Raw genomic sequence first — 27,492 nt, forward strand, 5'->3', positions numbered from 1 at the left:
CAAATAGCACACATTAGTATATTTTTGTTCCAAAAATAAGTCTTTTGACTGAAACATGAAAATTACCATAGCAGCACTCTTTGGTAACAGCTGGTGAAGATGCCTCTTTTTCCACCAATTTGCACTTATTGCCTATGACCTATAAACTGCACTGGCAGGGTCTAATCACACTCCAACCTGGCAGATTTCAAGGCATCCTACCAACTGATCTGGTGTGGTAATTACTTCACCCACCAGTGCTGGAGTGAGACAGAGAAAATATTTTAAAAAAGCTAAAGAGGACTATTACACAACATGTTCAGGACAGGAAATGAGAACATTTTAATGAATTTAAACTTGCATATGCCTTGGCAGATTAAATGCAGACTAAACAGTGGTTAAAAAAAAATGAAGAAAAAAAAAAAGGACCAATTTCACTTCTCTTGTGAAGGCCCAGATAGATATTAGTTTATTTTGTAGGCACTCAGGACCTCAATTTTAAATCCTGATAAAGAAATCTCCCATGAACAGTGCTTCCCTAAGCACAAGGGAGTAAGTAGTTACTTACAAATATTTACTCACAGAAACGGAATGGCTTAATTCAGGGTTTTACTCGAAGTAGTAAATATCTGCAGTGTCCTAGAAACTAAAATTAAAAGCTGAGATTAAATCTCTAGAACAGTTTCCAATGTCTGGGAAGAGCCAGGTGCTTCTCAGAAGCTGCAGACTTGGCCCATTTCAAAGCTGTTCATAACTTCTAACTGAAGGTACACTCAGCCTGGCTACAGGAATACCAATCAAATCAGAGGATCACAGAACGGTTTGGGGTCAGAAGGGACCTTAAAGATCATGACATTCCAAGCCCCTGCCATGGGCAGGGGCACCTGCCACCAGATCAGGTTTCTCCAAACCCCATTCAACCTGACATTGTGTCTATTGGCTACAAAAAGGTAACATCTCCTCAGAACAAATGCTTCAGAGAAATAACAAGAGTTGTTTTTCATGACTATAAAGCAAGAGCAATCTGAGAGCCCTAAGAACCTCAGCCACCTGAGGAAAAAGATCCTCTGGTCATGAAAGGAAAGAATGAAATAACAAGTTTTTTACAGCTCACCCAGAAGAACAAAAATCAAAGAAGCTTCTGGATTACAAACAGTAGAAATAATGTCAGAATAAGAGGAAAACTAAAATGATCTAACATTTTTAGGCAAAGAAGTTTTAATGTAGAATAATTTCTCCACGTGCCAGAATCAGAAGAAATCACACTCTCCCTGAATTTGGTTTTTTCCATTTAGAAAATATTCACTTTAACTGGAAGCACTGGAGTTAAATTTTAAGCTGATCTAAAAACTTAATAGCACTGGGCAGTAAGACAAAACAAACTGTAAGCACAGCATGAGAACACTCTCTGCATTCCTTGTGCTGAAGCAGAGGTCAGTATTGCTTAAACCCAGCTCCACACCTGTCTGCGCCCAGAGCATCTCCCTAAACAGGACACTGCCATTCTCTTGCCTTCATTCTTTCCTCCTGATGAAAACCCAACCTTTACATTTCTGCTCTGAGGAATATCCCTGTGAGTCTCCTGTGTTTTGGACTTGCTGTGCAGTTGTGGCTGCAGTGACACAAGGTGTGGAGCATGTGGTGGAGGCGGTTTCAGCTCCATGGGCTCCCTGAGCACAGCTGGGATTGGGAGACCAGTACCTGGACTTGGGGTGGCTTAGCCTGGCACAGATCCCCACCTTTGGAAAAACAGACTTGAGGAGCTGTTTTAGGGAAACTTCAAAGCACGTTTCCTCTCTAATGAGTTCTTCCTCAAAGATTAAACCCTGCAGCTTGGCCACAGCAGAAGGCTCTCAATAATGACAGTATTTATTTTCTTTTTGAGCTCTACAGATTGTGCTGGGTAAGAGAAAAATGTGTTGTACTGTAAGGAAGAAGGAACTGCTGAGCATGCAGCAGGGGAGTCACACAGCCCTGACAGCCACAACTCTGCGATTCATAGTCCTTTATATTTTTGCAAGAGAACTGATCTTGGTTTTGTTACTGTTCTTGTCAATCAATTCTGCAGTAGGAACCTAAATCCCAACTCTTCTCAAGTAACACTGGAGAGGAGCAAACGCAGATAGGGAGAAATGGTTTTATTTTATTTGTGCAAAATCTCTAAAGAATTGTGTGCCCTGAATGTAATTTGCATGTATAATAGTTTTGTAGTTTGACCAACAAAATAAACAAAATGCACAGAACTTTATAATTAAGGAGGAACTTGGCACATGGCTCACAATTCCTCATGGTGAGGAAATGAACAATGTGAGGCAAGGTTTCTGAAACAGAGCACTTCATAATAATTTTCCAAATGTGTCTAGAAATACCTTGCAGCAATTAGCATTTTTCTGGGCAGTTTGTTTCACTGGAAATTAAATAAATACAAAGAAAATTGCAACACTGCTGAGTGGAACAGCAAATACAGTGGGAGCTGGCTATGCATGACCAACATGTGTGTTTAAAAAAGCCTGTGGTGGACAGTTGGGCTTAAGCCAACCACAAAACAGGGACTAACTAGCCAGAAGGCTCAGATTCCCACTTACTCAGGGTTTAGGATCTTTGGTTAATCTTCGCTTTATGGACAACTTCCATTTTTTTAATAAGCTGGAAGAGTTAAAAAGAAATAATGGGAACTAACTGGATTAGCTTTTAATAGTCTCCCACGCCCAAGTTCCCCATGGCCCTTTTTAAAAAGGCAAACAATGAAATAAACATCCCTCCACTGTTACCACAACTCAGCATTCTCAGTATGACCAGCTAGTCCCCAGATGTGGTCTGCTGGGGGACTTGTGTCACTGCATGACATTACAGTGCTGTCACAGGTGACTTCCACCAGCAGCAGCAAACTCCTCCACTGACCTGATTTATCTGGTACAAAGCATGTGAGCAATCTAAAGAAGATACTACCAAATCACCAAAATGTCTCATCTTTGGGTGCTGGACGTTTTGGTAGCTGCCTTTGAGAAGAAAGAAATGGCTTTAAATTTTTAAAACCCATGAAATTGTTCTTTTGCTAAGTCCTGCCTCTTTAGGCAGGTATTGACCATTTCATATATTATTTTTTATCATACCATTTTTGTTTTCTTTTTTAATTATAGATTTTTCAGAGTTATATTTTATTCCTTCTTCAACCAAATATGAATATTCTGAATATTTGCAATCTTATTTAGAGATAGTATTTGGGCTTGACAAATGGGGGTGAAATAGTATCATACAGGGGAAACAAAAGAAGGGCATAAACATCTCCTGGACACTTCTAGTAACATTTCCAACACTATGCCCCATAATTTCACAAGTCTGTCTTTGAACAGTTATAGTGACATAAAACTGGAAAACCCAGTAATGACAGGAACTTCAAAGCATGATGAGGCTGTATCCAGAAACACAACTATGAGCACTTCCCTCTGAAATTCTGCAGGAATCAGATGCAAAGAGACAGCCTTGCCCATTTCTGTTTTCATTGTTTGGGTTTTCTTTCCAGGCAATAGCAAAGTGCCAAGAAGTTCACATATGGATTCCATCCCAAAATAACACTTGTCTGCTCCCTGAAACTATTAAAGCTAAGGATCATGGGACATTTACAATGTAATTTCTTTGTTATTAGTTTGGCAAGTGGTCTGCTTTTTAATAAGCTCACCCATTCTGCAGACTTGACACTCCCTCTCCCTCCTCCAGTGTCTCAAACACTGAAACAAAACAGAGGGAGCCACACGCTGCCCTCTGTCACACACATGTCACCACACAGGTCCAAGGAGGCTGCTCAGACACACGGGGACAGACCATGGCCAGCAGAGCCTCCAGAGATACCCAGTACATGGAAACTCCACACAGGCCTGTCCAAATGTGTTTCATGAAAAGAGCATTTTCACACTGGTAAAGATTTGTTCTAATTTTCCACCTCAATGAACTGATCATTTTGAAGTGACTTTAAATATAGCCACCCAAACAGATGAACAGTTTCAAATCTCACAGCCTTGTTTATACAACATTTCCACCTGTTTGCAATCACTGATGATCCAGTAACAATTAAGTGAAGAAACAAGATTAGCAGTGAATAGCCCAGAGTCTACAAATTTGAACAAGCTAAAGTACATCTTTAATCCATTAAATCAAAACAACCAATTGGCAATCTTTTTGCTTTGTCATTATTCAAGTAAATACTATTTTAATCCAGAATCTCAGTGTACAGTAACAGCTAAAATCACTTATATCACCACCATAAGGTGCTCTGAAAGCAAACTGAAGTACAAAACTGTGAAGCAACTTATTTAATACTCTATCAGCAGTCAGCAGGAGAATTAGGATTAGGAATCATGATGCCATATGCCCTGCACTAGCCAGTAAACAAGAGAGCAAGAAAAAAACCAACAATTAAAACAGCAACAGAAAGCCCACATTCAGGATGACAAGTCTCAAATTATTCCGATGCAAAATGGTAGAAGCATCCCAAAGCCAGTATGTTTAACAAAAAGGCCATTTCAGCCTTACTGCTCTGTTAAGCCAAAACCACAGATAAATAAATATAAGTGCAAATACCTGTTTCCTGGATCTTGGTAACTGTCAGTAACAAGAGTGGATGGAACACCAACTTTTTCCATTATTTGCTTTAACTAGATGTGACTGCTATTTAAACCCTAAAGAGCTATGTGAGATAATCCAGAGGGTGCCTAGAAGTGCTCACTCCAAGTTAAAAAATAGACACTAGGGCAATTTGGTGGCTGAGAGTCAACCTAGTTCTCGCCTAATTACAATCACATTAAATGACAGTACTCCTCCAGAACAAATGAGCCAGTGATTATCCTCTACCCGGAAAAGTCAACAAGCAGCACACAAGGGAGGTGGCCTCACAACCACACACACACACCAAGGAAAAGCCTCCCAAGAACTACACACCCATTTTATTTCCGAATTAAAATCTGTGTTGCCAGCAGCACAGTAATGCAGTATCCTCTTACCAGTGACCTCTGCTAGAGAATGAGTAACATGTAGCTTGCATATTAATTCATCTTCAGACCTCACCTCCAACAGGCGCCAGCAGTGTTGTGTAACAAAGGTCTGACAGCAACACCAGCTAACCAGAACCTTTCATTAAAGCTGTCAGAAATTCCCTGAAGATAAAAGCCCATCACTTCTCCTCCCCAACAGATTTTTCTGATTCTATAGCTATAAAAATTTGATTATGAAGATGCTCGCCTATGGCATTCAGATATCATTATGACATAGTCATCATATTCTGAGTCAATATGCTACTACTGGTTTAACTACACCAGTTAAACCAGTCTCAGCTGGGATTTCTGCCAACAATTATTATATGTTGAACATCCATCCATCAATTATGATACAATTGAAAGTGCAGCACCTGAAAAAACACATTCCAAGTAAAAATGGCCACTGTAAACTCTGACTATTAAGAGTGGCATCTTCACAGGTAATTTTTTTGAAGTTTTTTAGAAGTTTCATGGCCACAAGAACATTTATATATATTCTTTTTTAAGGTAAACTATTTTGCTTTTGGGAGCTTTTCCTTTTATTTCATCGGAATTCATTTACAATTCAAGCATATCAAATCTGGTGTACTTCATGAGAACAGGAATGTTAAATTGATGGGTCTAGGCATCTCCACTGGTATTTAAGTAAGCATGAAGGAAACAAACAGTGAAACAAGTTTTTTAAATTTCACACTTCAGCTAACTAAGCATTCCTAGCAGCATTTAGAAAAAACTGCTGTGTGATGCCAAGCTCAACTAGGCTTTCAACATAGGTAATAAAAGCTCGTCCCAATTATGCTCATCTGTAAATGTGGTGTAGCTGCCAAGCTCCTCCAGCCTTTCAGATTGGGCCCATAAAATAACTCTGACCAGCTTTAAGGTAACAAAAATGTAATAGGTTTAAATTCAATGTTCTTATTGGTTTTGTTTCTACGTCATTTTAGATTCATGTTTTCAAGGATTTTTCCTTTAGCTGCTGGAGTAAGAAAAAAAAGAGACAGAAAAAAAGACTGAAAGAAAAAGAGAAGAAAAAGAAGAAAGAAAATAATCTTGACAATGAGACCTTGTATTTTCTATTTCTTTTTTCATAAAATTTGCAGTGCTTCAGCAATATCCAAGAGTCAGAGCATACCTGGACCTTAGTGAAACAAATTTTTATCCTACAACTCATGGCAGTGAGCAGCACATGTATTCTGCATCTGAAGCATTATTAAAACACCAAAAAATATAATATCAAACACCAAGGGGAAATAACTTCATACTCTATCCTGTTAAGTTTGCACTTTTTAAAGTAACATCACATCTGTTAACACTACGACCATGAAAAGTACCAGAAATAGAAATCTGACAACACTGCCTCTGGAATGAGGTTGTTTCAGATTCTCACAATACTGGATTATCAAAATAACTCTCATGAAACTGGTATACCAAAGCCATTAATAGCACAGATTTATACTACAGTCTTGGCATCAAGTTCTCTCATTCTCTCCCATTCCCTCCCTCTCTCTCCCTTTGAAAGAGGATAGCAATTCCAAAACAAAAATGTGCCTCCCCTTAATGTATTTCCAATGTTGTGCTTGCCATGAAAATCTGAGATGCTAGCAGCATTTCTGCTTGGTATATTTTGCACAGGACATTTTTAAATGCTAAAGGCAGGTATCTAAACTTTACCACAGACTAATTTTGGGCTACCAAATCCCAGCTCCCACTGGGAAACTCTCCTCTACACGACTGCACTCCCATCTTCCATAAAGAAATTCTTTCTGAAAGTGAGGACTTCTTACACAAGTAAGAGTAAACATGATGAAGACTTGAATATATGAGCTCTTAAAAACAAGCACAGCTTCCTTTGGATCCTGTACAACATTTAGCAAACTGTCAGCACTTAACCATAACAAACGTTAAGGAAATACTTAGAAAAAAATAGAGGCATTACTCTGACTTGATTTCCATCAATCTGAATCAGGAGTAACACAGCTAAGTTTTAAGTAAATTTATGACACAAAGGTAAACCTGTCAATGACCACAACAAAGTGAAGATTTTTTGACAGGGAATGGTGTAAAATCCCTCTCTTCTTGCATGCTATATATAGTTACATTCATTAAATGCTTCCATACCTGACAAACCAGCTGACAGAGAGATTCAAATAATGCCACCACTTAAGATATGTTGCTCAAGCATAGTCACTGGAAATTGGAAAGCTTCAGAAATGCATCACAGGATCAATTTCTTAGCCCTGGACACTGTGACTTGCACAACATGGCCAATCATATGATGCACTAAGGCATTTTGCTCAAATTAGATTCCATTTGGAGAATCAAAAAGTATCTAACACTTCGAAAACACTTCCCCAGAAATACCACCAATGTGAATCACAAATGCAACGTGGCATTTAAGCATGAGGTTGAGAAACTTGACTTCTTTTTCTGTTTCTGCATTAGACATACATTTCCCCTTCTGCTGAATATCCTCTGATCATCACACTGTATGACTTCTCAAAATAACCAAGCTAAACTTTGAAGATACACCTCCCACAAACAGAATACTGACAATTACTAGATGCTGTTGTTTTTAACTCCATAGCAGTCCAGACATCTCATAAGGATACAGACTTCATCCATCTTTTATGCTCTATGCTTGGAGCTTGAAAGCTGTGGACTAAATTCTTGGCTCAACCAAACCTCCAGTGTGATCTTGTAAAAACAACCTAGTGTCTGCACTTTGATTCCCAAATTATAAACTAAGAATGATAACATTCCTTTTATTTTGAACTCTATCTTCTTTGCTTACTGTAATTGTTTTTCAGCAAAGATTGTTTTAGGTACACCTAAGAGTGAAAAGGCTGGGCCCTTGCCTAGTGCTCCTGCATGCTCCTGTCACACAGTTCATCATACTAGGTGTAATTCTCAAACAATTTCTGACCCCATTTGATTTCCTCCTTATTCATATTTGTGCATTCCAGTGTCTAAGGCTCTGCTCTCCCAGTGTGCACTGCAATAATTATTATAAAACCTCTGCCACTGAATATTTATTGACTTGAAAGTTTCTACCCAAAATCTGACTTTGGTTAATCTTTTGACTGCAGTAAGAAGCATATCCTCTCTCGCTCTAGTACACGTATCTCAACTCAGTTGTTTGCAAACTCCTGCAGGCCAGTATTGCAGAGTACCTTCTTCTAAGCTCTCTTCTACCAACACTTCTACAAGGAAGGTAAGAATAACCTTCCTGTTCTACTAAAAGCAAGAAAAACCACAAGAAGCGCGGGGTTTATGTTTAGTTTTGGAGCTTCATGGACGACCTACCGGTGATAGGCTTCCCGGCGGTACTTTTTCAGAGCATGTCCATCCATGTTTGCAGGGAGATCTGCTGCATTCTGGAGTCGGTCGCTCCATGAGGTCGTCATCTTCAAATGCTTACTTATTTCTGAAAGATACAGAAAAGAAAAGCCTGCTTAAGTTCAAGGTTTGTTTTGCCAGAAAGTTGTCTGTTTCCTGGTATGAAGGAACTCCTGTGCCACTCAGGAAGTCTTGCAAAGTACCCTGTGGAATGACCTGAGTATGCAGGTCAAGGAAGATGATGCTCTTTGAGATGTTAAAACAGAGAGCTGGGAAAGTTGTTTTACAAGGTTGCAAAGATAATTCTATCCACTGCAGTGAAAATGCATTTACAAACAGACACCTTGTTTTCATGGCTGAAAAGGGATATTTTTTGGTGCTAGAGTTACCAATATGCATTAGCTGTAGGTGACAGAAAACCCTTAATACATGAGATAAATTCGGCAGTGTAAACCGTACAAGCCCCACTGGGACTGACCTTGCCACTTTTACCACAGAGTGAAAACAAAGATCCTTGTCCCTGGCCATTTGATCTCTAAGCAAAAGACAAAGCTTCAAAGTGATGCTAAATTAGCAGAAACAATTGGAAGGAAAGTAGAAAGATGATCCTTTGTCCTCTGCAGGTCAGACACATTCAGGCAGAGCAAGAACACACTGCAAACCTGTAACATGAGCAATGCAAATGTTCACCAGCAGATCTTCACAAACATGAGCACCCTTCTCAAGTGCTGGCTGTCCCAACCATCCACAGACAGTCCTTCTCATCAGGACAGCCTGCTGTGAGGAAAGAGGGGCACCTTTCCCAATTTTGTTATTGGCACACTGGGGCAATCCTGCTTGCCTTCTTCTCCAGCCAGACACATGCTGCTGCATTCCCTGGCACCAGGTGGGGTTATGAGGCAGCCCCAGGGTGGGTCAGTTCAGCTCACCAGTCCAAGTCTTCACCTGTCAAAATCAACTGACCAAAGGTGAGGAAAGGCTGAGTAGTCCCCACTGGTGAGCTGAACCCAATTCAACCTGCCACAATGCTGTCATTAGAGCTGGTGTGATGAACAGGGTGGGAGACACAACCCACAGTGATACCAAATTAGGTATTACATGAAACCACATTCTTGTGTAACTCATACTACTGCTGGACTGCAGGCCTTGACTTGTTTGCTCTTCTTAAAAGACACAAAACCATCCACAAACTACATGGGTAATGATATAGCAACTACATCTGGACACCTCTAAAATATGACTGCATTCATTTTACAGAAGGAAATTTAATGATTCCAGCAAAGTAGAGAGCAGAGCAAGTGTTCAAACCAGTGCTGGAAGTCACAGTGCTCTCAAGTGTCACACGCATGCTCCTCAAGGAAATCTGTATAATTTTTTCATTTTAAATTCTATTAAAGAGCAACAGTTCCAATTGTCACAGCAACTCTTAGTATATTTACCTACTAGCTACTGGTCATAAACATCAAACAGAGAGCAAACAGCTTGTCTGTGAAAAATACATTCCTCCTCCTCCTCCAGCATTCTCTGCTTGTCTCCCAGTTACTATAACCAAGGTTTACAAATGCATCTTCTGCCACATCCTAAAGGTCACCAAATTCAGGCCCTGGCAAGCAGCCCAAGGGACCACATGCCATTGCTGAGAGCTCTCCCTCTGAATTCCCTGCAAGACGCCCAGGAGAGGAGGTCACCACAGAGAGAGGGTGATGGGCCATTCCTGCCAGCCACAACTTCCACAACAGGGCATGCAGGGAGAATCAGCTTCCAAAATAGCCTCAGCCACAGCCACCAAGGGCTTTACAAGTAATTACCAGCTATCTATTTAAGCCGTGCCCAAAGGCAGACAGAAGGCAGCACAGGACACAGAACTCAACGCCCCTGAAGCACCGACCTGTTCCCATTTCACTGGGAAGGCAGGGCACTGCCTGCAGCAAGGCTCCTCAGGGACAGCAAGGGCTGCTCAGGAGAGGAGCAGTGACCCTGCAAGGGTCACAGACTCAGCCAAGACATGCAGCAGAGGAAGTGATCTGGTAACACCCTGAGAGAGCAAACTACAGAAAGGGCTTGTGCTGTCTGAGGGTGGAAAAGCATTTACCCCATCGACACTTCAAGATGGTCCAGATCATCACCACCTTTGTCTATTTTAAAGCTACTAGCCTAGAGTTCCAGGTTCAGATTTGAGAGACATACTCATTGAAAGCCTCTAAAAGGTGCATTAAACAGCTCTGAAAAAACTGTTGCATGGCTGGCCTTAGGATTGTTAGATACCTCTGGGTCTAGGTCTTCCAAACAAGTCCACATCCAAGCTTCCTGCTATTTAGAAGGGGTACACCACTCTGCTTACCCAGCCAGACACACAGCAAGATTCAAAGATTTACACCCACAGACTACACCAGAGACATCGTGTTCTGCCAGCCTCTTCCCATTTCTTCTGCTTCCCATCACCACAACACCACATCACATGCTGACACAGGTACTAAGCTAGGACTGCTTCTAGAGGCCACCCATGCCAAACAACTGACAGTATATACTGACGGTATCCTACGAAATACCCTAAAATCCAGATGACAGAAGAATTTTAGCAGGCTACCTTTATAATACCCATTCTAAAATAAGGAATCAGTGAAGCAGTTTGAACTCCTATGTGATGAAACCTTCCTCTATAGTATGAGAAACCAGACAGCATCATTTTGTGTGTGTTGGGATTCAAAAAGCTGAGACTTGAGGAAACCACAAAAAATCTGAGTTTCCGTAACTGAGCAAAGAAGGCCTGAATTATTTTAATAATCCAGCATTATTTTGCTGTAGATGCAATCAACAGAGTTTGCTGGCAGGACAAGGTTTGTAGACAGAGGCAGTATCTTTTATTAGACCAACTGGTATGGCTGGAAAAAATAGACAGGCTCTTGGGTACACAAGCTTGCATGAGTTTTCAAATTCTAACAGTTCCTCTAACGAAAAATATTACCTCTACCTTCAAGCTTTGCCCTGATTTATTAAAATATTTCTTCTAATGTTAACACAGCATTAAGTAGCAAAAAATTATGATAAAGGTTTCTATTACACATACTCAAAGGCAGGCTTACAGCTTAGCAGGCTCCACTCACACTGTGACAACAGCTTGCTGCCCTGAAACAAAACAGTGACAACTGACAAAATATATTGCGAGGGATCTTCACCACCCGAAAGTCTTACTCATGCAAAAAACCTCACGGACTTCACTGAAATTATTCTGTGCTTCAAAGGCATAAAAATCAGCCTGCTTGGGTGGGTAAGAAACCTGGAACCTGGTCCCTGGATACAAATTCCCTCTTCCAAACAGAGGGAGAAAAATAAGAAGGGCAGAATCACTCCATACACTTGTAAGCCACTAGAAAAAACATCTAAGAGAGCAGACAGACAGCCGGGCAGGATTCTCAACTCCAAGCAACTGAAATACGATGCATCTTTCTTTAGTTACAAATCTATTTTTGAAATCAATAATCTGTAAATAGCTTCACACAAAAATAGAAATCTTTACATAGATAAAGCATGTCAGAACACATCCCCATAATTTATTGCAAACATGCTCCTTGCTTGTGCTGCCTTAATTAAGCATCTGACAGCATTTATGGTACAGGATTCCTTTTGAAAAGGTATTTAAATCTCAGCTGCAAAGCTTTGATACAGAGTTGTTGTCCAGCACATATGTTTTGGTCCAAAAGAACTTGAGATTTTTAGCATATATTTTGAATTAAGTCCATTTGTCAGATTTTAGATGATTTAATGTATTATCCATAAGCGCCATTTTTTCAAATACTCATATAAATTAAATATGCATTTTCCTTCGAGTTATACTATTACTTTTAAAATCTTTTTTGGGCAGCAAATAGTCATAAATTTCTGCACCTGATAATATCTGACATGTTCATGCTAAATGCACTGACAGCCTCTCTTTTTTCTGAGTTCATCTTGGCACTTTGATGATGCAATGCCAAAGCAGAGGCATACACACTAAAATGCAGAGATGAACAAAACTCTGGTGACAATCTCACTATTTCCAGGATATTCTCCTGAAAGAGAGCTTATAGAGCAGAAAACAAAAGCCTCCCTAACTAAAGCCAAGGTTGTAGCGTACGCACACTGACTCACCGTGCACTACATCTGCCTCTTCTCACATGTTCTGCTTCAAGAATCATTAATACCTTGGCAGCACAGCCCACACACGTACGTGCACAGTGGAAAGGGAATAGAGAGAAAATCATCACACCCAACATTCTCTTAGGAGCTTTGTGTCTAGTCGGAGGCTGTGGGAGTACAGACGAGCCTTGTGATGCCCTTGCCAAGCCTGGAGCAGCTCCTGGATCCCTGCTGCAGCACTGCTCCATCTCCAAGTGCTTTGTGGGGTCTCAGTAAGGGAGGAGAGGACCATCCTAAAATCCTGAGGACTGGAAAAAGCAAAAGGAGCAGGAACGGGGTTGGCTTGTTCACAACTCATGTCAAATTCCTGGTCTGGGTTATGACACAGCCTCACAAATAGGGCAGGGGAGGGGAAAAGCGATCTTTTCTGCAGCTTAGAGGACTGTCCATGTAAGGGTGGTTAGGAAAAGCAAGTGACTCGCTTTCTAGGAGCATTGCACTCCTTCCACTGAGGGCAGAAGTAGCTTGCACCTTGTTCAGGCTAGACACTTGGGACAGCAAGTACTGGAGGAGGCGAAGTCCACTCAGGTTAGCATCATACCTCCTGATCCTCTGGGATGGACAGCAAAAAGTGTCCAGGACTGTGTCACCCCTCTCAATGGCACCTCCCAGTGCCACTGTGTGGGCAGGGGCTGGGCAGGCTCTTGGCCTCACCAGGAGTGCCATTCTCACCTGCAATCCCAAAGCACTTCACCAGCTCCCGTTCACATAATGCATTTAGGGCCAGCAAAAGTGCTGTCCCCATTTTGTCAGCTAAGGATAGCAAGGCACAGAGAAGGTAATAACACAGAGCAAGTGGAAATCAAATGTAGAAGGACTAATTCCTCAGTCCCTGTGCTAAAAGTCAGAGTTCCTAGTGCTGTCAGGATGAATCACAGATACACTGCATACTTTTACACAAATTCAAATTTCAATACTTAGCATCAACTGGCAGACACAGAGAGGTCAGCCTGTACTTCTGCGTGACAGAAGCCACAGAGCAGGAGGCTTCTGATGGGCTCCAGGACACAGGGATTGCATGGATGCCAAATGCTCTGATTTTATTATGAATTGCAGCCCTAACACTAGTTCTGTTAGTTCACATAGCTCCTTCCCTCTCCCCGACAGCCGTGGGATTACAATTCAAACCACTCTTGTCTTTTACTGCCAACACTTCTGCTTGATGGCCAAAGGCAAACTGTTTCCAAAAGGTGTTTTTAATTAGAGATGCTTTTGGAAAATTACTATGTCCATGACTTGAGAGATAAGCAGTGATACTTGTAAGTTATCTAAACTAGAAAACTGACCTTTTTTTTTTTTTTCCTCTCCTCCTTGTGCCTCAAGTTAAAATCTTCACTTGAAGATCTTCCACTTCTGTGCAGTTGCCTATCTGACCACAAGGCTCCAAATTCATTACGGCACGATGGGCAAAACACATCCTTCATATTAGAATATTAAATTACTTCCAAGAGATACTTCAAAGCATACTCTCACCTCATGGTAATTGAGGTTGGCTTTAAGCAGGATAATTCTGTATATTGATTACAGGATATTAAAGAGGTAGAGAGCTGCTGTTAAGAACCTGTTAAGGTTAACCACAGACATGTGTAGTGAGCTTACAGGTGCCACTTGTGGTATCTAAAGACCTACTGGATTACATTAGATTGATAACACCCTCCTTACTCCATGGATCATACTACACCTCCTAGCTCCAAGCCTGAAATCTCTGACACTGGCTCTGACTCTTCCTACAGGAAGAGGGTAGCAGTTACTCTTGAACAACACCACAGTGCTGTGTGAAGCTGCTTTTTCAAGAGCATGCTTTTAGTGAAACTGGTAAACCATTCCCAGTCATATGTTCAGTTGACTGTGGTCTGAGTAATAGACAATAACTCATGGACTATTTCTGAATGGGTAAGATGTAAGAAACCAGAATTGTACTCATTCCATTTATTATGGGATTTGATATAATTTCAGGCTGAATTTTATCTTTGTTTTAAAGCCAGATACTAAAGCAACGTCTGTGTATCAAATACATTGTAAAACATATTTAACAAAACCCTGTTTATTTTACAAGGATTTTTAAAATCAGAATATTTCTACTGACAACCATGCCCACAGAGTGGCTGTGCAGTTCCTAGAGCTCCAGGAATACTCCAGGATCCAAATGCACTAGACATACTAAAAGCCAGAAATATATTAATTTGAAGTTTCTTCTCCTGTCCATCCATTTCTATCCAAGGAGTTCTATCCTTTCAGGAACTCCAAGCAGCACTAGTTCCTTAAAATATTTTAAGTATTATTTAATTATCATCAATGATATGGATGGAATAAAATTTGGAAAATTATGAAATCTGCAGTGCAACTCTGAGGAGCAAACCTCAAATCTGACCCTTTCTGAGTACCATGAGACCATCCATTCTCCTCATCCATCTGCAAATGAGTTTAATGCCTTGAAACAGGAAATCCACCCTCCAGTGAGCCAATAAGTGTATTTTCTACATTCCATATAACTCGTACTTCTCACTGTCTCTTCCAGAATTATAATTTTAGTTATTTCCAATTCACTGCTTCTTACACAAAGAGTTTGTGAGGGGCAATGCTATTTCTCCACTTGTCTAACTCTAGTGCATCCTGTTCTCCCAGCAGTAGAAAAAAATAGAAGACCAGGAGTCCTTCTTAAGGAGTGTGAGACTTGATCCAGAAGCACAAGAGCAGAATTAGCAAACATGAGCTCTCAAAGAAATGCTGCAGCTGCAGGTCAGATATGATCCCTGGATGTACAAGACTACCAAGCAGGACTCCATGTCTCTCTCTGTCACTGACACAAACTCTGCTGGAAAACTGTCTTCAGCTGGCTGTCCCCATTCAGATTATACTGAGAAAGGAATAAAGCTGTGAGAGAGAGTAAGGCTGGGGTGGAAGGCTGCCAGTGTACAGAGAGTAGCTCTGCAGGTGATTTGAAAACAGTCTAGAAGCATTTGCACACAGGCAAGCAGCCTGACTGTGGAGGGCTCTCAGTCTACCAATGACAGAACAAGACCTCGTAACTGGAAGTTAAATAAATCAACCAACACAAAACTATTAACAGAGAGGAGAGTTAGCTATGAAACAACAAATTTCTGAAATACTTTTTCCATCATCAGAGAGTTCTAAATGAAGTGTGTGGGTGTTTCAATCAGCCCTTTTTTTCACAGAGTCAGGAATTAATGCAGAAAAATCAAACAGTCTGAGCTGTACAGCAGGTCAGTCAAACTGAGTATCATGCCTCAGGAGACTCTTCCTCACCTTATACCCCAGTGCCTCAGTGGATACAAGGCTGAGGCACAACCAGTTCTAAAGAAACCTCCAGAGAGTAGTTTCAGATGGACAGAAGGCGAATGGATAAATAAAGGCTCTTTTGAGCCAACACCAATATAAACTCTGCACCCTGATGGCCCTGGGAAACTCTCTTCCTTGGGAAAAGGCCTTCAGCAGCCTGCAGCAACCTCTGCCACGGAGGTTCCCAAACTACTGTCCAACTGAGCACCTGCCAAAGGCAAGCATGGACCTGCCTACCAAGATGTTCTCATTGCCTTTTGCTTCCAGCTGTTAAATTGCAGCAAGAAACACTTAACATAGTTCAAATACTATACTCACATTGTTTTTCCCGTAAGCAATTGCTGTAGTTGCCTAGGGTCTTGGAAGATTAAAAACTAGAGATTAATTTGATCCCTCTGCTGCAATACAATTCACCCTATAGAAGTTATTTCTGGTATATTTATTTTAAAATATTTATCAGAATTTGCATATATTTGCTTTAGCTGAAAAATTGGGCAGTAAACTTGTGCGTGCCAATGCCCACTACAACAGGAATTCAGTGTTTGAATGATACCTGCAAATACTATCTTTGCTGCAGAGATGAAGCCTGACAGCATGCCAGCCAAGCTGTAGGCTAACATGAAGATTACAAAAGGCAGAAATGTCAGCATGGAAGTAAAGGAAGTATACACACTGAGTTCTGCAAATCAGAAAGGGAAGTCAAGACAATTTTTTTTTATTATTATTTTTTTTTTAAACATCAGAACAATGTGCTGGCAAGAATAGACAAATGTAATCCCTGGTACTCAACAAAGACAGAATCTTTGCTCCCCATTCTCAAAGGAAACTGCCAGTCCTCTTCCCTTCCCTTGTCACCCCTAAGTAGCACCACTGATGTTCAGCCTGCTCAAGGGTCTATTCCCAACTGAGGACAGCCAAACACCGTGTGAGTCACAGTTCCCAAAGGGAAGAACAAGATGAGACGTGTCACCCCCAGAGAGAGAACTGGGAAGCCATCCTGCCACATACCAATTTCAAACCAAGGAGCAACTGCCACTCTAACCTGCTATTAAGGATTACACAACAGTAGCTCTTTTGGCAGCAGGTCAGAGTGTTTCAAAACAATGATGCTTTTCATTAGATTCCACTGTGTTTTGGAAAGCAAAGGCAGACTACCAGGCCGTTCCAGAAGCACGGTAGCTACTGACAAAGTATTTGAGATGCACAGCTGGGCTCAGTGGCACAGTCATTCTGAGAGCAAGCAACCAGGACAGCTCGGATAATGAACAGCCACAAGTTCACCTCATCTTCTGAACACGGAAGCTGAGGGAGGATATTTTTATTGTCTTTCCTTACTGACTGAGCTTACTGGTAAAAAAACCCTCATCTCTGAAGACCACATCCCTGCTTCATTAATATTTTATGGGAAAAGCAAAGATACTGAAACTTCATTCTAGCTTTTTCTAGTCTTTAAAAAGAAGGATGATTTTTTTAGAGACACTTGAACCCTCCTCCATGCAGGATGGGCCCTCTCGACAAATTTATGGGATACACAAACAGATGTGACAGCAGAATCAGTATCTGAACCATCTCTGCAGGCTGGAAATATGAACTCACGTCTCCCTCCAGCCTCAGCAGAAAGCATTCCCTGCTCAGCCCCTGTGAGGAGAGCCAACTGGTTGGTCAGCCTGAATCCCAGGGCTCTAGACACAACACTTGCCAAGGGACATGCTGCTGAGTAAAGTACTGGGGAACACTGGCTCCTCCTTCATTAAAAAAAAGGGATTGAAAATAAACACTGAGATCAACAGCTGAAAACAATCCAATAATTCTCAGAACTGCTCTGTCAAAAGTGAGAACTTTCCTTCCCTGCTAAGAGTTTTATTTTCCAGCACCATTCTCTTGTCTTCCCAGCTTCTTTAAGGAAAAAGCTGACCAAATGCTCATATACTAACCTGGTCTCTCTTCATCTTTGACAAGCAAACCCATCTTTCAAAAAAAAAACCAGATGACTACGGAACTATGCCAGACATAAAAAAATATCCAGCAAAGCCAGGGACTTCATACACAAAATTCAGCCTATTTTCAACTTCCTATTTGTTCACAAAACCCAAACAAAAATAATGCAACTCCTCAGCTGTAAAGGGCACTGTGAAAATAAATACAGAGATAATTTAGCAAGGAGGATCCTGATTCTCTGCTATCCTAACATAGAGGGCTCCAGACACATACTAGTCTAATACAGACTTCACAGGCTTCCTGCTTTTATCCATAATAATGGTTACCCAGCTCCCTTCCAAGAAGCCTTCCCTGAGGCTGATCCAGCCTTTCAGGTGAGAGCAGCCTGTGTGCAGGCTCAGCTCATGGAAACTGACCCTGCCTGGCTCTCATACTCTCCTGAAGTACACACAAATGCCAGAAGTACAACTTCCTCCTGCTCTGATCCTCCTAGTTCAGTACCTACAGGTACTTCTGCCCTGCAACGTGCGACACACAAAAGTCCTCTTTCCCCCCAAATCAGAGGCTGGCCAGAACCTAGCACTCACCACAGAGATCACAAAGGCATGTACCCAAACCCTACCCTGCACTCTGTTCTCAGCAGGCAGCAGCTCCCTGCCCACATGAAACAAGCCACACAGACCTACCAACTGAGCAAGCAAAAAGATGGAAAACTGGGGAACCTGCAGACTGTACATGTTTTGAAGTGCTCTTACTATGTGAAGTTCCTCCCCACCATCCCGTAAGGAGAACAATTCATTACTTTTCTGACCTGTTTTTTTAATCAGAGGCAAATATAGTAATTATAGTCTGCCTGATTACAAATGAAATTACAAATCTGTCCTAAGGGCATAATACTGTCCCTACCTAGATGTTATCAGCCCCCAAATGTCATTTAATCTTGACAGATGTGTAGTACTGAGGCACCACTACAGGAAATTCTACAAGTAAATTAATTTTACGAATACTTTCTTTGCAGTATATGCAAACTCTTCCAAAAGACAGTTAATTTGTACAGCTTTTGTTAGGCATCCTATGTGACTAAATTCATCAGTAAAATAACTGAACATCCATGATGATTGAGCTCTTGCTAGGTTTCTGGCTTCTCTTTGATAACCTAACTGACTCAGCTTTATCAAGTGATTCCAAAGACCTACATTAAACCGTTTTCCAACTGAATCAACCTCTTTTCTTTGGAAACTTCTTACTATCTGTCCAAGCAAAACACAAACCACTAAGTTAATTTGGGGAAACAGTCACCTTTCCATGGCCCATTCAGTTCCCTAGGTTTCAATATTAAATCAATCCTGCTGACACAGGAGACTGTTCTCTGGCAGTAGCAGAGGAGGACACAGTGTTGTCTCTGCATTTGTCTCAGTATAAGCAGCTTTCAGAAGGAACACGATGAAGTGACAGATCTACTTCATCAGCTGCAAACTGGAAGAAACCTGCCAGCCTGAAGGGTGAGAGAACATTAACAAACAACTAAGAAAGCACATCACTGTTATACCAAAACCTGAGCTGAGAGTTCCCAACGCTGAAGTTTCTCTCTGGCCAGGACTTCTCTCTTCAGGAAACCTCAATTATCTTGTCAACGTAGACTTGCAGATGCATTCAACAGTGCAGTCTTGTCCTGCTGCAGGTGAGCAAACAGCTTGGATCCTCTGGGTTCTGAAACACCTTTAAAAACCTCTGTCCCTAGCAGAGCAATATGAAAGCTCTGATTCACCCAGGACTTCTTTTTCAGCGTGTTACCTGACCTGTAGCCACTAAAAAAAAGAGCTGACCACACGCCCAGCCAGCACAAAGCTTTCTGGGCAGCCACAGAAATGCCTCCTCCTAATTGCTTTCAAATCAGCAAATGAAAAACTCCCAGCCTTGCTTTGAGCGTCACAACACGGGAACACAGTTCTCTACATGTTCTAACCTTTCCAATATTTGTTCCTGACCCCACCAGCACACATTGATTTATGAGGCCTCACAGTGCGTTTTATTACTGTCTTTGTTAATATCTACTCTCTACAAGTCTGTGAAGAAAAATAAGTGGTAGATGAGTAAAACACTGTTAGTTTTTCATCATCTGTTCCCTCCCGATTGCTCAAGTTTAGCAAGCAGAGAGAGTATTTTGGCCTTGGCTCATAAAACTGCCAGTGCAATATTAAAAGAGAATATAAACATGTAAAACAAGAGGTTAAGAACCTACCTGATCTCTTATCACATTAAATAAAAAGGAAAGGTTAGATTGCAAATGTGTTTTTAACTAACTCTTTAAAAGGCTACAGTGTTATTTTGATCAGATGTGAAAAAGTCTCCGAATTATTGAAGGCTACAGATGGACACACTATCTCAGATCACAGCAAGTAAAACTCTTTCCAATTAGTATAAATTTGCTCATAAAATATCACACGTCTGCTGATGATTCCAGGAATGACATTTTTAACATACTTACTCTCTATAAAATCATTCTATTTCAACACCACTATAAAGAAGATTTTAATAAACAACAGAACATGCAAGACACACTCTCCTCAGGATGTCTGCAGTCACCAAGTGGTTAAGGGTACATGGAAACTAATGCCTTCTAGAGGCTAAATTCACATAATTAACTTCAAAGGACTTAGCAGAAGATCATCTGGTATACCAGCCACTGCTTAGGAGGGACACTTCTGGGAAGAGCAAGCATTTTCAGATAGAGAAGATGGGATTTGTTGCTGCTTACCTGAACCACTTACAGCTCTAGGCAAAAATGCTCCTTCCCTAGCAAAGTTCTACTCAGCCCTGTCTGCTGAAGCCTTGCTTTCAATTACAGGTGGAATACAGTGGTCTGCTGAGCTATTCTTCCTTCAGAGACCTGGTTCATGCGTTTGTATTTTCCTTTAGGCTATGCTTTATATTCTGTTTTGGTTTTTTAAACAAAGGTAAGCAATGGGGAAATGCAGCATCCTCAAACACTGAAAGACTCAAGATAGGCTGTCTTGCTGACCTGTCCTTAAAGATCCCTAATGCACCGACTGATACTTGCAGCATGAAGCAGAAAATGAAATTTGACTCCTGCCTCAGTTTCCAAACAGCAGAACTAACAGATGATTTACCAGTCTGGCTTGCTTCTGTGCGAAATTCCTCCTTCCAGCTTCACTCAGCCTCTGGTATTCAAAGATGAGAAAGCTACAGGAACTGAACTGGAAGAGCAGTGTCCAGGGTCAGTGTTGAGTTAACTGATGCTCAGAACTGCAATTTATGTCAGCTGATCAGTTTTTTCTTTAGGAAATGAACTCATCCTGACCTAAAAGAACACACTGAGAGTAAAACTATAAAAGTGGAACTGAACAAGCAATGAAAAAGAAACAGTTATGCAGCTATTATTATGCATCTGCTCTTAAAAGCTCTCAGGGAATACTGCATAGGGTGTCAGAAAGGACGTGATTTAAGCAGGACACTTGGGACCAAATTTTACAGCCCTTTCCTGTGACTTCAAAGGCCACATACATCTTTGCATAATCTTGAAATGGAATTGCTTTGTAACATCCAAAAATATCAGAGAGAAACATTTGAAATACCTGTGCCAACATGTTTAGCCGTTCCTTCAGGGGGAAAAAAAAAGGTATCTTGGAGACAGAGAAAGCAAATGAAATCAACATTAGAAGATTAATTATTTTTGATTGCAACTGTTTTATTTACTGATTTCCAAAACTACCTATGCTGCCTGCCCTTTGCAAGCACTTATTCTTAGATGTTGTTATTGGTACTTGCCATGTTATGATTAAAAAGCTTTGGCATAAACCTCAGGACCTCTTTTGGGTTTCTGAAAGGAGAATATTCTCATGCTCTTCTCTGACCTCATGTTCCTAATTATTCACTGTGCATGCCTATATGTTACTCACCACCAACTGAATCAACCCAAGCACCAGCAGCAAGCACTTTCAGCTAGTCTAGAGAACTCTGGGTGCTTTATGCTAATCCATCTTCAGTCTTTTCAATTTACCTTCCCTTCCAGGTTACTTTACAAACTGACTACAAAGCTTCTCTTGTTGTACACCATGGCCAGACACACTGCATTTGATGCAAATGCCAAGAGGAGCACAGTCCAAGCCGTAAAAGATGAGCTGATTCTCATCCACAGCTAACATTCTCCAAAGGAGATTTCTGCAGCAAACACTGGCTGAACAGCTAAATGCTTCCTCCTGAACCCAATGGACACAGCTGGGATGCAGCTGTTCCTACCACAGCAGTGCAGGCAGCAGCTGCTGCCAGGGAAAAGGCAGCAGCTCGCACAACAGAGAGACAACCCACCCAGAAGGTCTCACAACCCAAATCTGGCCACCACAACTGCCAAAACTGGATCACCCCAGTTGGAAAATAAAGTGTACCTTCCTGGAAGGTTCAGTGAGAAGTTGCTTCCTGAAAATCTAGCAAGAATGTATCTTAAGAGTTTTATCTATTATGCCATTGTTAACAGGGAGAACAACAAGGCCTGGGTCAAAGCCAGCTAATCCAAAGGCCTGCTCTTAAATACACAGTGGAAAACCACTTTACTTCAGAGCCTCCTGCAGAAATATGCACAGGAAATTTCTGTTTTACCCCTTCCTCTGAACCAACTGTGCCAAGCGAGGTTTAATGGTAATCTTGTAGTAAGCACAGAAGCAAAATAGCAAGTCTTTGAAAATATCTGAAACACAGCTAGGAGCTGTGAATACTTTAGAACGAAATTAAGCTAAGTTTGGACCACATAATGACTTCAAGGAGCTGCTGTTTTTAAATAAATCACTTGTGGTGAAAAGAGCCGGAATGGCAGTTACAGCGACCACAACCGCCTTCTTATTTACAGGCTGGGTGCAACACGAGCTGCACTAGAGTACACTGCTCCTGCACATCTGCTTCTACTAACTTCACTTTGGAGACACCTTCCAATCTCACAAGAATCACATCTTGGATCTCCCTTTTTTCTTCTACCCCTCTACAAAAGGTCTGCCCACACATTTTTCAGTTTCGAAAGAGAAATGAGCAGGTTTCAGTCCCACCATAACTTCTGTAGGTGTCTCATTACTGTGGCTCCTGCTCTCCACATCTCCACATCTGATGGACTCACACCTTTGCAGAACTTAAGTCACTTTGAGCTGGCATGATGCACAGGGTAAGAACCCAGTTGTTTTCTTCCTTGATTGTTAAGAGAAGCATGCAGATGATCAGAGTGGGGTCTCCAGCCTCCCCAGTTTAGTCAGAATGGTGTCTCTAGTGAAACCACCAAAAAAGGGCTGACAGTGCTGGTAAATCCCATAGCAGGTATTCCTGTCCAGAGGATGATAAGGTCACCATCCAGCCATAAGATTAACCTCCACCGTGCTGTACCAGACTTGAAAAAGTGACAGGACTAAGAGTTCTGGCACACAGCCACTCACTGCTCCTATGTCTGGGGACCCAACTGTCCAGGAAATAAGACTAAATCTGCTTTTTGACTTTATAGTATGGTACACATACTGTTACACATTCAAGTAATAGTAAAGATTCAACATAGACTGCCATGGTTTTTTTAGGCTGAACTACTCAGGCCTCCTCCTTGATCTTATATTGCCATATAAAAATGTATTTCTCCTAATATGACTTCAAATAGACAGGTCTCCCCAGCATCTTTTTAGCCCTGCAAACACATGCATGAGACTTAGTAACTATGTTTATGTAGGCAGGTTTAGATTATCAACCGCTTACAGTGGCTACCTTAAAGACCGATGCAATTTTTTCCAGATGTTGCTTAAGGTCTGTTTACCATACATAAAGTTCTATTTGTTGTATACAATTGTAGTTGTAAATGCAGTTGTGTTAAAGAAGCAGATTCATGTCAAACATGTGATCTCTCTGTAGAATGCACAGTCCTCGGTTTTAGGAACCATTCCAGTTAATAAGTCATAATGATTAAAAAACAAAATACAGCTCATTGCTACAAGCATCATAATCACAACACATAGTAATTTCTTTAATAACACAAAACAGATACTTTAAATTAAGAAATATTTGTATCAATGTGCTCTTCAAAGATACTCATAAAGAATATAATTCAGCACAGAATAGCCACCTCTTGAGGACTCGTATTGTGGCCATTTCAAATAACAATTCAAATTTTATTTGTGCTGCTGACACTAAATAAATAAAAATTTAAAAGTAGATGCAGTACAGACAATAAGTGAGGAATTCCCATGCACTGACTTGGAAACATCTCCTCCCAAATACATCCCAAAGAGCCAGGCAAGGCTTCCCCTCCTAGGCACATTTTGTTCAGTTTTCTCTCCTATTATTCTCACTGCTGAAGAAGCCACAGCTGTTTTGTATCAGGACACCCAGTGTTTGTGGGCCACTCCCAGGCAGGGACCTGGTGCAGAGCAGGCGCTGTGAGCTCATCCCAAGGCACATCACTCAGGCTGTGCCCTGCTGGGTACAGCACTGTCCTCAGTTTCCCTTGGTAGAGCTGGAGTGCTCTGCTCTCGTCACTGGATGGCATGTGAGTATTTCTTATCCTGAGGTGATTAGTTACTGAGGTGTTCTTTCAAAGGAGTGAAGGCACAGGGCTGCTGGAACAGTGAGCCAGTTCCTATGACAACTTTCCACTGCAGCCTGGCTGGAGACCACTAATCCACTTTCCCCAGGCCAAGCAGCTTCTCCGTGGTAACGCTGCTTTGTGTAGGACTGTCACCAGTGCCCAGGCAATGGCAAATTCCATGGTACTGAACCACCCAGACTCCATCCATTGCACCCCCTAATTTAAAATTCCCACAAAACGATGGGTTCACTGAGTGACTGTGTGACTGCACTTGTGTCTCTTGCTCAAGATTTTCAGGGAAGAGCTGTGGTCAGCCCTTCTTCCTGCACCTCCTTGCTAGTCAGTATCTACAATTCCTGCAGGATTCAAAGGTTGCAGACTCCCTCAGCTTGGCCTGGAGAACCAGACCTGCTCTGCAGCCAGCCTGCGCAATGCCCAGATAACAAACAGCTCGGGCTGCAACAGCTCACCCACCCACCTATCACTTTGCAACAAGCATTATTTTATTAAGCTGAACTGCAACTAAATGTTATGATGTGATTAAATAAAGCTATCTGTTTTTTCAACAAGCATCATTTAAACACTGTATTCTAAGAGCATGCTTCCCTTTTAATTCCAGTGCAAGAACAATATACTTGTATATTTTTGAAGAAAAAAACTCAGTCCTTTCAGTGTTCCCCAAAAAGCACAATACCACAATGTTTAGCAGTAAACACCACACTAAGCTTTATGAAAAAAAAAAATTAAAAAATCCCCTGTAAGTTAAAAAAAAGTCTAGGATAAATATTTCTAGTGATTTTAAGAAGGGTCTATTAGCTTTCTCTTCAAGTTATATTAGGAATCAGACATGACAAGGAGTGAGAGTTCTAGGGGGATATTATTATCATGATGATGATGATGATTAAAAATTGCCTACAAACTGGAAATTTGCCTGGGAAAGTTTCACGCCGCGCCTGATTTTCACTAGCGTATATCCCAGAATCATCATATAACACTTCTGCTACCAGTGCAAATATACTAACAGGCTGCTAATTTCAAACCTCAGCTGAAAACATCTCTCCCATTCTTACAGCTTTTCTCCCCATTTCTCTCTGCAATTGTACTTAATTCAATGGAGCATTCTAAACGCAGTTCGGTGGTGCATTTGCCATACAATTTGTTTGAATGACGCTGTACAGAGTAAAGGTTGTATTGTGCTATATAATGAAACCACATCTATGCTTGAACAAACCCCAACTGCTGTTAATCAAACCAGCAGGTTCCTGAACGATCCTTTGGACTCTGGACTAATGGCAATAGATTATTTTAAATAGCAGTTCCACTCTAAAATATGTTTAGGTTGACACGGGCTGACATGGACAGTGACAGACTTCCTGAGCTAAGCTGATTGATTTGCATGTAAAACGCTGGGGGTTTTGCTCAGTGCTGGAACTACAAATTCAGCACTTGAACCGAAGATCAAAATGCAGAATCAAGTGTTTCTGGTTTTCAGTGAAACCACACAGCACCTGAAAGGACCTAAAAATCCTCATATTTTCAGTTCAATCAGTAGTGACAAATGAGTATTTGGATCAATACAATTCAGTTGGTGACGATGTTACTCTAAACTGACAGGGAGGCGTTTCTAAGTGACTCCTTAGAGAGCATTTTGCAATCTTCGATGTTCAAACAATAAATCTTACAGAGCTAAAAAAAATATTTTAGAACATGAGTGATTGTGGCTTGGGAGGAATGTTCTCAAGACCACGTCAAAGAGGAGCCTTAGCATACAGCTTGGCAGCCTTTAGAAACACTAGCAAGGGAATAAACTTGAGCGTTTCATAATCTCAGCGGTTCCAAGAATTTTCAAAACTGCCTGTGCTGCAAGAAGCAGCACTGTCGTATTAAGTCATCTGGTCTATCAGAGCACCAGTGTAGGTTTGTTTCCATCATACATTTTGCAACATTATTTTTGGCATGCAAGGAGGGATTAAGGAAAAAAAAATAAAAAAAAAAAAAAGAGAGAGTAAGCAAAATGCGAGGAAAGCAATCTCGCACTGGTTTCTTTTATTTATTTATTTACTAAGTGCCTGGCTCCCGGCTTTGGGCTATCAGCTGCAGCCTGACAGAGCCGGGCTGCCAAGAGCAGCTCGAACGGAGCGGAGCAGAGGGAGCGGTGACAGCGAGCCCCCGCCCCGGCCCCGGGCTGCCGGGGGAAACCGCCGCTCCTCCGCGCCCCGGGACGCGGCATCGCCTCTCCCGGCCGGGCGGCGGCCCCGGGGGGACCTGCGGGCGGGAAGGCGCCGCCGGGACCCCCCGCTCCACGTGGAACGGAAGGAAAGCGGAAACGGCGGCACTGGGTGCCGGCCCCGGCCCTGCTCACTGACACCGCGCCGGGGGCTCGGGCGGCGGAGCGGGCACGGAATCGCCGCCCTGCCCCGGGCGGGGGCAGCTCGGGGGGCTGAGGCGCGGCGGGCGGCTGCCGTGCCCGGGGCGGGACGGGGCAGCGGCGGCTGGCGGGGCAGGGCCCGGCAGGGCGGCGGCGGGCGCTGCCCCGGGGGTCTCCCCGCGCCGCCCCAGCCCCGGCCCCGGGCTCGGCGCCCCCCTGGCCGGGACGCGCGCCCGAGGGAAGGGGCGCTGCCCCCCCCGCCGCCCGCCCCGGCGGTCCCCGGCGCGCACCCGCCCCGCGCGCGCACCCGCCCCCCGCGCGCTCCCGCCGCCCGCCGCGCGCCCCCGCGGCCGCTCTCACCTCCCGCCGCGCTCGGGTGGAACTGCCCCGCACCAACTGCCGCAGCGCCCGCGCCGCCCGCACTGCGCAGGCGCCGCCCGCGCCCCGCCCCGCCCGCCGGCAGGGAGCGCGGGCAGTGTGCGAGCCCCGCGCGCGCCGCACGGCCCGCGGCCCAGGGACCGTCGGCAAAGTGCGAGAGCGCTGAGGGGCGTGAGGGCGGGTCTGCCGCGTCCCCTGTGTGGGGACACGCCGCAGGAGCTCCGCCTGTTCGGTCTGTGCGCATAAATGTCTCAAAGGCGGGAGCCAAGCTCTTTTCAGTGGTGCCCGGTGACAAGATAAAGAGCAGTGGCCATAAACTAAACCACGAGAAGTTCCATCTCAACATGAGTCGTAGAATCACAGAATGGATCTGGCTGGAAGGGACCGCAGTCTGGTCCAGCCCCCCACTCCAGCGGGGT

The 27,492-nt window shown here is 42.7% G+C and overlaps 1 protein-coding gene across 1 annotated transcript in view; it reads right to left on the bottom strand.

Annotated features, from left to right (window-relative positions):
* The window catches only part of NT5C2 (5'-nucleotidase, cytosolic II), a 59,650-nt gene extending 32,528 nt beyond the window's left edge, over nt 1–27,122 (bottom strand). Inside the window, exons 1-2 of the mRNA XM_083866018.1 lie at nt 27,056–27,122; nt 8,313–8,433 (exon numbers count right to left, since the gene is read on the bottom strand). Coding sequence (XP_083722144.1) covers nt 8,313–8,413 — 101 coding nt within the window. The 5' untranslated portion in view covers nt 8,414–8,433; nt 27,056–27,122. The remainder of the gene's footprint in view (nt 1–8,312; nt 8,434–27,055) is intronic.
* Between the last annotated feature and the right edge of the window lie 370 nt (nt 27,123–27,492).

This window comes from Zosterops lateralis (genome assembly GCF_965231275.1).
Source record: "Zosterops lateralis genome assembly, chromosome: 8".
NCBI classification, from domain to species: Eukaryota; Metazoa; Chordata; class Aves; order Passeriformes; family Zosteropidae; genus Zosterops; species Zosterops lateralis.